The sequence below is a fragment of the Indicator indicator genome, chromosome 1 (genome assembly GCF_027791375.1).
Source record: "Indicator indicator isolate 239-I01 chromosome 1, UM_Iind_1.1, whole genome shotgun sequence".
Classification (NCBI taxonomy): Eukaryota; Metazoa; Chordata; class Aves; order Piciformes; family Indicatoridae; genus Indicator; species Indicator indicator.
The window spans coordinates 22,668,686-22,681,433 of NC_072010.1; the positions used below are offsets into that span (position 1 = coordinate 22,668,686).

Genomic DNA, 12,748 nt, shown 5'->3' on the forward strand with positions numbered 1-12,748 from the left:
GTACTGCTGAGGAACGGGAGATAGGCATCCCCCTGCCTGCAGGGGCACTTAGCACTGCAGCCCCATCTTTTCCCTTTCTTGTGGCAGAAGAGGCCTCACTCCTCTTTGAGACAGGAAAACTACTTAGTGCCTTTTTTCTCATTCTACATTTAAATTTTCATGTCTTATGCATAGGAAGCTAGCACCAAGATGTGATGGTAGCTCCCAGCCCACTGGGGATATAGGATCACTTTTCAAGGCCAACAGAGGCAGGAGGTGGGTTTTAGGTTCCCATGGTAGGATGCCTGGGGAGGGATGTACATGAAAGGAGGCTGAATCCCCCTATCCCCCAGACCGCCATGGACTTTGCTGGGGCTGCTGAGCCCTCACCATGTCAGTCCTGGTTGCTCCTGCTTGGACAACTGCTTTTGATGGACTGGTGTCAAGGCTGTATTTTTCTACCCTGGTATCAGGAGCATGTGCCCACAGGCAAAAAGATAACACAGGGCATGTTTTACCAGCAAGAGCCATCAGCAGAGGCCAAGCCTCCTAGAATGGAAAACACCTTTGGAGCCATGATGGAAGCTTGATGAGGCATGACTAAGTATGTAAGAGAGGTCCAAAGTATTGTTTAGACTTTAAAAGAGCAGGGTGTTGTTACTGGGAACAGAAAGAAGCTGGTGTTTCTAGTCTGAAATCCCGGAGGAAGAAGTACACTCCTGATAAGAGAAAGTCTCTTTTTCTTCTGAGTCACTACATTCCTGGGAGTCATTGTGCAAGATGTTTTTAAAGACCTCTTTTCAGTCCCTGTGATTACCTCTACGTCTAAAGATGCATATAAACATCTTGATGAGGATTAAGGAAGCCTATGACAAGACCCAACTATAGGATGAGGGAAAGGTTGTGGCTATTGTCTACCTAGACTTTTGAAAAGCCTTTGACACTGTTTCCCACAGAATTCTCATGGACAAACTGGCTGCTCATGGCTTGGATGAGCATACACTCTTCTGGATAAAGCACTGGCTGGGAGAATGGGCCCAAAGACCACCAGGTCAATGGAGTTAAATCCAGCTGGTGGCCAGTCACAGGTGCTGTTCCTCAGAGCTCAGTGTTGGGACCACTTCTGTTTAACATCTTTATTGATGATCTTGATGAAAACATAGAGTGTGTCATCAGTAAGTTTGCAGATGACACCAAATTAGGTGGGAGTGTTGATCTGCGTGATGGTAGGGAGGCTCTGCAGAGGGACTTGGATAGATTGGATCAATGGGCCAAGGTTAATGGGATGAGCTTCAACAAGGCCAAATGCCAGGTCCTGCCCTTGGGTCACAACAACCCCAAGTAACACTACAGGCTTGGGGAAGTGTGGCTGGAAAGCTGTCTGGCAGAAAGGGACCTGGGGGTTCTTATTGACAAGCAACAGACTATGAGCAAGCGGTGTGCCCAGGTGGCCAAGAAAGCCAATGGCATCCTGGCTTATATTAAAAACACTGTGTCCAGCAGGAGTAGGGAAGTGATTGTCCTCTTGTACTCAGCACTGGTGAGGCCACACCTTGAGTACTGTGTCCAGTTTTGGGCACCTCAATACAAGAGAGATGTGGAGGTGCTGGAGCGACTGAAGCTGGGGAAGGGCCTGGAGAATAAATCTTATGAAGAGCGACTGAAGGAACTGGGGCTGTTTAGTTTGAAAAAAGAGGAGGCTGAGGGGAGACCTCATTGCTGTCTACAACTACCTGAAAGGATGTTGTGGAGAGGCTGGTGCTGGTCTCTTCTCACAGGTACTTAGTGATAGAACAAGAGGGAACTGCCTCGAGCTATGACTGGATAGGTTTAGACTGGACATTAGGAAACATTTTTTCACAGAAAGAATGGTCAGGCATTGGAATCTGCTGCCCAGGGAGGTGGCTGAGTCACCAACCCTGGATGTGTTTAAAGGTCGCTTGGATGTGGTGCTTGGGAATATGGTTTAGGGGTGAACCTTGTAGAGTAGGGTTATCAGTTGGATTTGGTGATCCCAAGGGTCTTTTCCAACCTGAATGTTTCTGTGATTCTGTGAAAATCTAAAAGATGAACATTATTGCTAGAGAAAAAATATATTACACTTATTACATATGAAAAACTAGTGGCTAGATTTTTTTTCCTGTTATTGCAATTCATGATTTACAAAGCATCATATTTTTATTTTAAGCGAGAATAAAAATTCTTTGGTATTTGTGATAGGAGATGATTCTCACTGGGAGATAAACTCCTTCTTATGTTCTTAAGTTTTGCAAATAACAAATAAAATAAATTCTGCAGTTTAGGTGAGGACTGGAATTTCCCTAAAATGTAGTTGAAAGCTTGAATTATCTTTAAGGAACTCTCAGTGATTAACTGTTACACAGCTCTTTTTATCACTTCTGACAGTTGTTATGAAAGGGATCAGCTCATTTTCAAACTGTGGAAAAAGAAAGAAAAATGTTGGATGCTCGCTCAACTCCTGCTCGATTTAGCAACTTAGTGTCTGGAGGCTCGAAAGGCCTCTGGTGTCCATGTCTTGCCCCTTTTCCTTCCACTCAAAATGCCTTAATGAAGATTTGTGATCTTAGAAGAAGTCCTGAGACCCACCTGATTGTGAAAACCTCTGAATCATGCCCCTAGTTTCCAGTGTTTGAGCCTTGCAGCAGGACATTCTCCAAAGTTTTGCTTACAAGCAAGCCTTTGTTGGAAGCCTAAACTGGCCTTTCTGCTTTCACTCAAGGAAGCAAAGGACCAAGGAAATTTAGTAGCCCTGATAGATTTTTCTCTTTGCACAGCATGGAAAAATTACACCACAAGCAATCTAGGTTTCCAGGGCTAAAAGCTTGTCTTATTCACCTTGAGAGGAAGGGATTTTCTGCAGCAAGGAGCATCCATTTTCAAAGAATGTTGGAGATAAGGAAGTTTTTCTCTCACATGCAAGTTATTTGAAGGAAGGTCTATGACTGTGAAGGGAACAAGGCTTGTCAGGGGAACAGGATCTGACTCAAAAGCAAAACTACATGAGCTAGCAAAAACTACCAAAAATACCTGGCTGAATAAGGAAAGAAGAATGCTGAGAGCAGGACATGTCCACGTGCTCTGTTTGGCTTGCTCTCTTCTTTTGTCAAAGCACTGTAAGAAGTTCTTTCTTTACAAACCTGCCTGTGACAGCTGGGTGCAGGAGCCCCTAAGGGCAGATAATGCGTCCAGACATTATATTTAGCATCTGTCTAGTTGTCTTTACTCCAGCTCAAGTGCTAGGGATCAGTACATTGTAAATAAGCATTTAGAATTTTAAATTGAAAGAAAGTAAATCTAGACTAGATGTAAGGAAGACATTTTTTACAATGAAGGTGTGTTAGCACTGGAACAGGTTGCCCAGAAAGGTGACAGATCCCTGGAAACGTTCAAGTTCAGGCTAAATGGGGCTCTGAGCAACCTGATCCAGCTAAAAATGTCCATGCTTACTGCAGGGGGGTTGGGCTGTATGACCTTTAAATATCCCTTCCAACACAAACCATCTTGTGATTCTGTGAAGCACGCAACCACTTTGTGATTCTGTGCTGAGGGAGCTGGCAGAGGTCATTGCCAAATCACTCTCCACCATCTTTTGTATGTCATGGTGGACTGGAGGAAGGCAAACATCACTCCAATCTTCAAAAAGGGTAAGAAAAAGGACCTAGGTAACTATAGACAGGTCAGCCTCACCTCCATCCCTGGAAAGGTAATGGAACAGTTTATCCTCAGTGCTGTCCTTAGGCCTATCAAAGACAAGAGGGTCATTAGGAGCAGTTAACATGGCTTTACCTGGGGGAAGCCATGTCTGATCAACCTGATAGCCTTTTATGAGGACATAGCCAGGTGGACAGATGATCGGCAGAGCAGTGGATGTGGTTTATTTTGATTTCAGTAAAGCATTTGACACTGTCTCTCACAGCATCCTTGCAGCTAAACTGAGGCAGTGTTTGGATGATCAGGTAGTGAGGTGAATTGAGAACTGGTTGAAGGGAAGAAATCAGAGAGTTGTGGTCAACAGGATGGAGTCTAGTTGGAGGCCTGTATCTAGTGGAGTCCTTCAGTGGTTGGTACTGAGACAAGTACTATTCGATATATTCATCAACATCCTGGATGAGGGCACAGAGTACACTGTCAGCAAGTTTTCTGATGACACAAAACTGGGTGGAGTGGCTGACACACCAGAGGGTTGTGCTGCCATTCACTCAGACTTAGATAGGCTGGAGAGCTGGGCAGGGAGAAATTTAATGAAATTCAACAAGGGCAAGTGTAGAGTCCTGCACCCGGGAAGGAACAACCCCATGGATCAGTATGGGTTAGGGACTGACCTGTTGGAGAGCAGTGAAGGGGAAAGGCATCTGGGGGTCCTAGTGGATGGAAGGATGACCGTGAGCCAGCAATGTGCTCTTGTAGCCAAGAAGGCCAATGCCATTCTGGGGAGTGTTAGAAGGGGTGTGGTTAGTAGGTCAAGAAAGGCTCTCCTCCCCCTCTACTCTGCCCTAGTGAGGCTGTATCTGGGCCCCTCAGTTCAAAGACAGGAAACTGCTTGAAAGAGTCCAGTGCAGAGCCATGAAAATTATTAAGGGAGTGGAACATCTTCCCTACAAGGAGAGACTGAGGGAGCTGGGGCTTGGAGAAGAGGAGCCTGAGGGGTGACCTCATTAACGTTTATAAATATGTAAAGGGTGAGTGCCAAGAGGGTAGAGTCAGGCTCTTCTTGATGATGACAGGACAAGGGGCAACGGATTGAAGTTGAGGCATAGGAAGTTCCATGTAAACATGAGAAAAAATTTCTTCACTGTGAGGGTGATAGATCACTGGGACAGGCTACCCAGGGGGGTTGTGGTGTCTCCTTCTCTGGAGAGATTCAAAACCTGCTTGGATGTGTTCCTGTGTGATCTGGAATAGGCGATCCTGCTCTGGAAGGGGGCTTTGGGGGGGATCTTTCAAGGTCCCTTCCAACCCCTATCATTCTGTGATTCTGTGAAGAAATTTAAGGGGAATGATGCACTTCTATTAGTTTGGGGAATTGAATCAAGGCCTCTACCTTGACCATTAGGTTAGATAGGGTATTATATTAGATAGATTATCTATTACAGCTAGCTAGATTATGTTAGATATTACGTTAGGACAGACATTAGTATAATTAGAGGAAATTAGGAACAACAGGAAAATTACTCATCTTACCATTTTGCCCATGGTTAATTGCACTGGGGCCTGCTGAATGCCACATATCTGTATCTAGACACCCATGTGAACATAAAATGAGAATCATCTGTGAGCTCCATTACCTAAGTGGGTTCCAAGGCAAGTATTGGTCATGCGTTTTGACCACAAAGCATTGCATCCCACAGAGCTCTATCAACACAATTGTAAACTCCAGGATTTCCTCTTCTACTACAGCCATTGATGGAGGGGCAAAGAGAAAGCTATGGCCTTGCACAGCCACATAGCTCTCTGGAGGCAGGATTCAAGACACTCATAGCAAAACCTCCTCAGTTTCAGAAGGAAGAGCTTTGCTCTCTGTTAAATGGCTGGCATCCAAGTCCTCTCAGAACCTTACTACTTTCTCCATGGTGGGCTGTGACACATGTGGCCATTTCCTTGCCCCAAACTCAAACAGATTTCCTGAGAAACTCATATTTGCTTAAGAGCTAAGCCAAGAGAAGAGATCCTAAGTGCTTTGTTACTTTATGGTGACAGGGAAAGGAAAATTTGTCAAGAGAGGGAGAACAGGGGATGGTTTTGGGGACAAATCTTCTAGTTTTATGGATTTTACCCATTCAGGGCAGAGGCTTTCTGAGGATACCTGCTCCAGCCTCTGCCAAGAAGGAAAGGCACAGCAGCTCTGACCCATTGTGTCCCTCTGGTCTGGTTCAGCTGTCTGATGATTACAGTTGGGAGTTCTGTGAGAGGAGAAAACACCTGTGGGCTGGGCAGAGGTTCACCACAACCAGCTCACCTCTCCCAGATGGTGCTTCTGATTTAGTGTTGCGGTCCATTGGACTGACTGAGATGCCTGTAAATATCACCCCAAATAAACAAGTTATCCAGTTTGTGCCTTTTTTACACTCCTTTACGGCTCACGAGGAATGTAAAGAAAGACAGAAGGTTGGTGGTTTATTTGTTTGAGGATGGGAGAGAGAAAATGTTTGAAACTGGGTGTGGATCTAATTTGCTCAGTTAGTTCCTTTTTACACCAAGAAATCTGAGTTCTGCATCATCATAGTCAAGAATATGAGGAGAGCTCAGAAAATTAACATTCACTAACAAAGCAGGGAAGAGATCTGAAATGAAAATGTTTGCAGTATGTCAAGTTTGATTATATGTCTCAAACTTTTTGGAGACAGGAAACTTTTGTGGACATCAAGCAGTTCACCTCAATGTGAAGAACCCCTTCTCAAAAGTCCTAGAGGAAAGAAATTTTGTCACTTTCAGCATTAAAACCAAACAGGAACACACTGCTGAAGGGTTACAGGAACTACCCCAAATGTTGTCATGCCAAAGCTGGTGCTGGGGGCACCTGCATGCCACCAGTGAAGTGAGGAGTCCTGGTCTCTGCCAGTTCCATGCCACTCAAACCTCATGAGGGGCCAGTGAATGCCAACAAAACTCTGCCAAGCAGCACCTCTTATGCCCCCTGATCCTTTGTGATTAATTTACCTATTGATGGTCTTTCATAATTCTGTGGTCATCTTTTTTCACGCTGCCATTAATTATTCCTGGAAGCAAATAAAGGGGCCCACCTATATCTCCCCCTCCCTCTTACCACAGTCAGCTTTTCCTTAGGGAGAAAAAACTTTTGCTCGTTTGCAGTGGGACAATGCCGACTTTTGAACCTCTAACCACTAAACAAACAAACCTTGCGCTCTGCTCCACAATCCAAACAGGGTTTATTGACAGGCGTATCACAGCAACGCGTAGCAACTTGGGCAGCAGCCGGGCTGGGGATCAATGCTGCAGGGGTGGCCCCAGGCATCAGAAGGCATCCTCGAAGGGATGACACCACCCAGGGCTGCCCTCACCTCAGTTGCAGCATGGCTGCTGCCCTGTGAGAGCCCTTGTGCCCTCATGAGGAGAGCAGTGGAAGGAGTGTATTACGGTGCCTGCAAAATCTCTTTAATCCAGTCATGTCTGTCTTTTCTGGTTTAAGGCTGATGCTGCATAGCCAAGCCCCTCAGTTTGGATGCTGCTCAGCTTTAGGTGTCCCAAGGGAAGCATCTCCTGTAGAATGACCCAAGGACCCTTTCGAAGCAAAGAAGGATGGATCTGGCTCCTGCCTCCCTCTGACCCAGAGTGAACCATGGACATTGGACCTAGTAGGACATGTTGTGTGTCAAGCCCACATTAATGAGCCTCAGTGCTGCACCCATGTCTCCTGACAAGACCTGCTTCAGAGACTATGCATAACACAGAAAATCAAGTAGATTTCCTGCATTGGATGTACTGCCTCCCACCATGGTCTTCCTCCAGGCACAGGAGCCCTGGATCAAGTGTAGACATGCATTTGCTGTCAGTCTGCCAGTCAGCACCTAGGCCCTGGCCCAGCAAGCCATGGAACTACATGGCCAAAACCCAGTACGAAGGTTTTGGGGCTGGGCTCTCCATTTTCTCAAGCTCTTCAAGGTGGAGAAAGCCGCATTGTCTATGGGGCCAGGCCTTGCCAAACCAATCTTTCTTGTGAAGTTCCATAAATCCTGCTGTCATTCAGCTTTGGCTTGCAGCAAAAAGATGAGAAAAAGATCAGCGAGGAGAAAAACAAAGTGCCCCCAAAGAAGACAAACAGAATATTTTAAATAAATGTGATAGGTAAAACAGAACAACATAGGACCAAACACTGGGGAGGTCAGAAAACAATGTGATGTGTTCAGGGTTGGACAGTGCTCCTATTCTTGCTGAGGCCCAGACCCGCATGAACTGATCCCACATGCAGCCCTGAGCACTGGCTGCAGCATGGCTGTCCTCACTTCAGTAGGATTTCTCCTGGTCATAAATAAGCAGTACACACAGCAAACAGGTAGAGTGATTTGACCAAATAAGCTGGACATCCTTGTTTTCATTTTAGCCAATTGAGTAATTTAGCATCTCTATCTTGGTCCCCACCATCTAGCCAGCATGTGGAAATGGGCCATAGCCTGTGCAAGGTGGGTTCTGGAATAGCAGAGGGCTCTCCTGAGGGTTTCTGCTCCTGGTGAGGCTGCAATGAAGCCCAAGTAAAGCTGATAAAACCAAAAAGACTAACTGGGGAAAAAAAATCCAAACAAGCCAAAAATTGTAAGGTGAGAAAACACAATTTAACCAATGGGACATTGTACACACAAGCAAGGCTCCTCATTCCAGTGTGACAGGACACCTTTCTTAGAGGAGATTTCGTTCTTTCAATTTCTTTGCACTGCAGCTGATAAATCTGGCTGGATGGCTATCACCCTAGGATTTATGGGCTCTTTTACAAGTGTCTAGCATTAAGCAATTCACTTCTGAACATTCAAACAGTGCCTTATCTAGTTTGCTCTGGCCCTTAGGGCAGGATGAACATTTTGCATACTGATAGTTAGAAAAAAAAAAGAAAATATAAAATAATAAAAAAAAGAGCTTTAATTTTCTTTCCTGTTAAAATTCATTGGTAGCCCAACATTTGTAAGGTCTTTTGGACCTATCCCTGAGATTCACCAGGGGCTGACTGGCAGGCAGTGCCCCCCTTTTATCTAATAAACTCCAGGGTAAAAAAAACACCCAAACATAATAATAATATTAACGAAGCGATGACCACGCTTCCCCCGGACGACAAGACACATACACTGTACATCTGTACACATGGCCGGCCCTGTGGGTGCTGTAGTGCATAGGCAGGTGGGGGGCTGCTCCCACCATTCTCCTCCGGGCCTGGCCTGGCCCGGCCCCACCGCGGCCGTGACCTCCAGCAGTCCCCGTGCCGATGTCCCCAAGCTGCTGTCACTGCGGGGCGGCGGGGCCCAGCCCAGCAGTAGCTGCCCCTGCTGTGGGACCCTGCAGCTGGGCGCTGGGGCTGAGAGGCTCCGTGCCGCCAGGCTGTGCCTGTTGCAGCTTCTTCTTGTTGATCTTCCTCTCCTTTGCCCGTCTGTTCTGGAACCAGATTTTCACCTGCCAGGAATGGGGGAAAGAGGGGATTGAGTGGACTGAGTCCCCAGGAACTTCTTCCTCCAAGGGAGACCATTCCTGTCCTGTATCCCAGCTTTCACACATTCTAGTCCCCGTGTATCCTAGCCCCTGTGCATCCAGCCCCCATACATCTCAGTCCCTGCACATCCCAGCCTCAAACAACCCAGCTACACTTGGCAGGCATGGACAGCATCACCCGAGGTACAGACCTGCCTCTCCGACAGCCCCAGGTTGGAGGCCAGCTCAGCTTTCCTCCTGATGGTGATGTAGCGGCTGTAGTGAAACTCCTTCTCCAGCTCCAAACGCTGGTGGTCAGTGTACACGACACGGTACTTGTCTTTTGTCCTGGTTTTAACTGTGGAGAACAAGGCCGGGGTTGGGAAAGTCAAAGTCAACGGGCCTGGGTGGAGTGTGGATGTCTGTGGGTTCAGGGTGAGCAAGATTAGGCCTCCCCCATTTGCTGCTTGCTTCCCCCTGCCTAGGGCTTTATTGAGCTCAGCAGACAGAGCGGGGAGGAGGAGTTCCACAGTTTCCCGGGGACGTGGTGCAGAAACCCTTGCTACAAGGGCAAGCCAGGAGTGGGCTTTTGGCCCCGGTTGCCAGCCGCAGCCCTGTAGGACGCCTGTGCGTTGCCCTTGGGACACTTTCATTGTGCACTTGCTGTTGGCTTTCAGTTTTGTTTTGCCTTCCCTATCGAAAACAATTTTTTTACGAAGAGAAGGGAAAGGGAAAAGAAAGGAAAGCCCCTTCAGGGCATGGCGGCTTCGTTTCTAAGCAAGAAACACCGACAGGACCCTGGGGACCCAGCGGGGCTCTGGTCCGGCTCCCCCCAGCTTCTCTCCCTGCTGCCAGCGTCGGGGCAGCGGCTAAACCAAATTCTCCTTGACCCTGGAAGCGTGACACGCAACTTTAGCGCTAAAAAGAAAGAACGACCCAAAAATCCGAAACCCCAAACTCAACGAAATTCGAAGGCAAATGCCAGCAAGCGGCCGGCGAATGTGCATCGTCGCAGCCGCTGACCTCCTTTCTCCTGAGGGTTTCTTGTTTAACTGGTTGTGTTCCCGGCCCTGCCGTTCCCCGGGGAGCCGAGGCGGGGAGTCTCTGCCCTCAAGGTGCTTAATGGCTAGCAGGCTGACTTTGTTCAGGTAAACTCTCTGCAAACCACAACAAAAGCACCCTGTAAAGATACAAGCCTGATCAGAGAAAACTCCCCAGAGCCAGTGAATAGGGAACACAATCCCAAACAATGCAGGACAAGGAGATCTTATCAAAGAAAAACCCTTCTCAAAGCCTTAATGACAGCCACATTCTGTTTGAATTACCACTACTGAACAAATGGCGGCAGGCGCTTTCATCCCCCCAGCCCTGCACATTAACATAAACACTGGCTCCAAAGACAGAATTTCAATGGAGACAAGGGATCGGCCACCACCGCACAAGCCCAAACTGTGGGAACACCACGGCTGCTGTGGGAAGTGCGACGGGCCTGGGAGAGCTCGAGGAGTAGCCGGTGCCAGTGGCCGGCATCGGGACGCCGGGGCTTCCCCTGAGGCGCGGCGGTCGCGGGCGTGGCCGGACCCCCACTCCGCACCTCCAGAAGAGCCTCAGCCCAACATGTCGTCCATCGGGCAAGGCAGGAGAAGAGAGAAGAATTCCAGAAAAAGTCCTTATTTACCGCCAAAGTAGCCACCATTTTTTTCTTACCAGCCAATAGATTAAAAAAAAAAAAAAAAAAAAAAAAAAAAAAAAAAAAAAGGCAAAAACCCCAAATCAAAACAAAAAAGAATAAAGAAAAAAATAAAGGAAGAAAGAGGAGACAACGGCCATGGAAGACCTATATCAAAGTTTGGGACATGAATCTACCCTAGCAGATGCAGGGGGGGAAATAAAAGAGAGGGTCTGTGGAGTACTAACATCACAAGGGAGCCCGGCGCCGGCCACGGCCCGTCCCACCCTGCACGCCGCGGCCGGCTTCCTGCACCGGGGACGCGGGGTACGCCCTCTCACCTCCCGTCCCCTGCGTCGCGGGCCGGCTTGGCCTAGGGCACGACCCGCAGGGGTCGGCGGGCAGCCTCTGCCTCTCGGAACGCCTGGCCGTACGGAGACCTTAATGAAGGGCAGGCGCCCAGTGACTCAGAAACAAATGCGGAGCGACACCAGCAGATGATTTATATGACTATAATTGGTTATAAAAATCTTCTAAGTGGCTATAAGTGGACGAGCAGAGCAACGGGAGGAAGAGAGAGCGTTTCCTCCGGTTTCCAGGCCATTCCGCCCTGCTCCTGCCAGAGCGTACCTATAGGCACCAGCCCTTCGGGGTCGGCAGCGGTTGCTCTTCGGCGGAGAGCCCCTCCTGCCGCTGCCTGCCCGGCTCCGTTCCGGGGCCCGACTCGGTAGTACAGGCAGGCTGTCGGAAGAATCCCGCAGTTTGCTCAATTCCAAGGACTGTCCCTCAGGCGGGTCTGTTTTTGGTTGCTTTTCCCCCCCGCCGCCGGGCTGCCCGGAGCACAGAGAGCCGGCGGCGCCCTAGGGGAACGGTCGGTGGGGCAGCCCCCCGCCCTTTCGCCTCCCCCCGGTCCGCGCTTACCCTGGCTGCTAAGCGGGGTCTGCGCCGGCTTCCTCATCCACTCGCAGAGGCCCCGGCGCTGCCCGCTGGGGGAGAGCGGCTCAGGGGCGGCGGCGTTGGCGGCGTTAAGGGGCTGCATGACCCCTGCAGAGCAGTGGGGCGCGGGGCCGGCGTGGTGGTGGGCGTGCGGGTGGTGGTGGTGGTGGTAGTCGGCGGGGCTGTAGGCCATGGCGGCGGCGGGGGACCCGCCGTTGAGGCCATGGACAGCGCCGGCGGCCGCCGGCGGCCCTTGCCCGTAGGCACCCCAGTCATCGCGGAGCGGGGCAGCGTAGGGTGCAGGCCAGGCCGGGCCGGGTGACTGGGCGCTGTCGAGGTTGACATGGTAGCCGCCGTAGTCCGCGTACTGCGGGGCGCCCACGAAGTTCTGCGCCGCCAGGTTGAGTCCCCCCGAGTGTCGCACCGGTCCGGGGTACATGGGCCCGTCCTTCTCCAGGAGGTAGCTCACGTACATGCTGGCGGGGCCCCGGTGACGGCTCTCCGCATGCTGTTGCTGCTCGGGGCTCTGGCAACGGCGCGCCTGCCGCTTGAGGAAGGGCTGCCCGGGGCGGGGAGGGGGCAGGCGGAGGGGCCGCGGCCCCGCGCTGCGCTCCGCGCTGCGCTCCCGGCTGCGGGTCCGAATCCAATGGCCGGCAGCACTTACATGATTAACGATTGTTTACAAGGCTCTATTAGTAATGGCCCAGACACACCAAAGGCAGGTGACGTGGAGAGGCGCTGGGTATATAGCTACTACCCCTAAAAGACGATTTGCATTTAAAAAGATAAGGAGAGGGCAGCGACCTGATCACAGCTAAATATTCAAGCCTTTATTGTTTAAGAGCTTCCTCCTTCCATTGCAACCTGGTGCACTTTAACCTCCAATCAGAGGTTCAAAGGATGAAATCAAGAGACTTGCAAAAGACAGAGAGGGAGATCTAAAGGCGGGGTGGGAATATGGAAGCCGTGTATCGCGGCCGATCTGTAGGCAGCACTTTAACCAGCTCTTCTCCG

The 12,748-nt window shown here is 49.7% G+C and overlaps 1 protein-coding gene across 1 annotated transcript; it reads right to left on the minus strand.

Moving 5' to 3' along the window:
• Positions 1–8,946: 8,946 nt before the first annotated feature.
• On the minus strand, positions 8,947–12,209 carry CDX2 (caudal type homeobox 2). Its single transcript, XM_054388303.1, has 3 exons — positions 11,720–12,209; positions 9,342–9,487; positions 8,947–9,114 (listed from the first exon to the last, which is right to left on the minus strand). The coding sequence occupies exons 1-3, from the start codon at positions 12,207–12,209 to the stop codon at positions 8,947–8,949; spliced, it is 804 nt and encodes a 267-aa protein (XP_054244278.1).
• Positions 12,210–12,748: the final 539 nt, after the last annotated feature.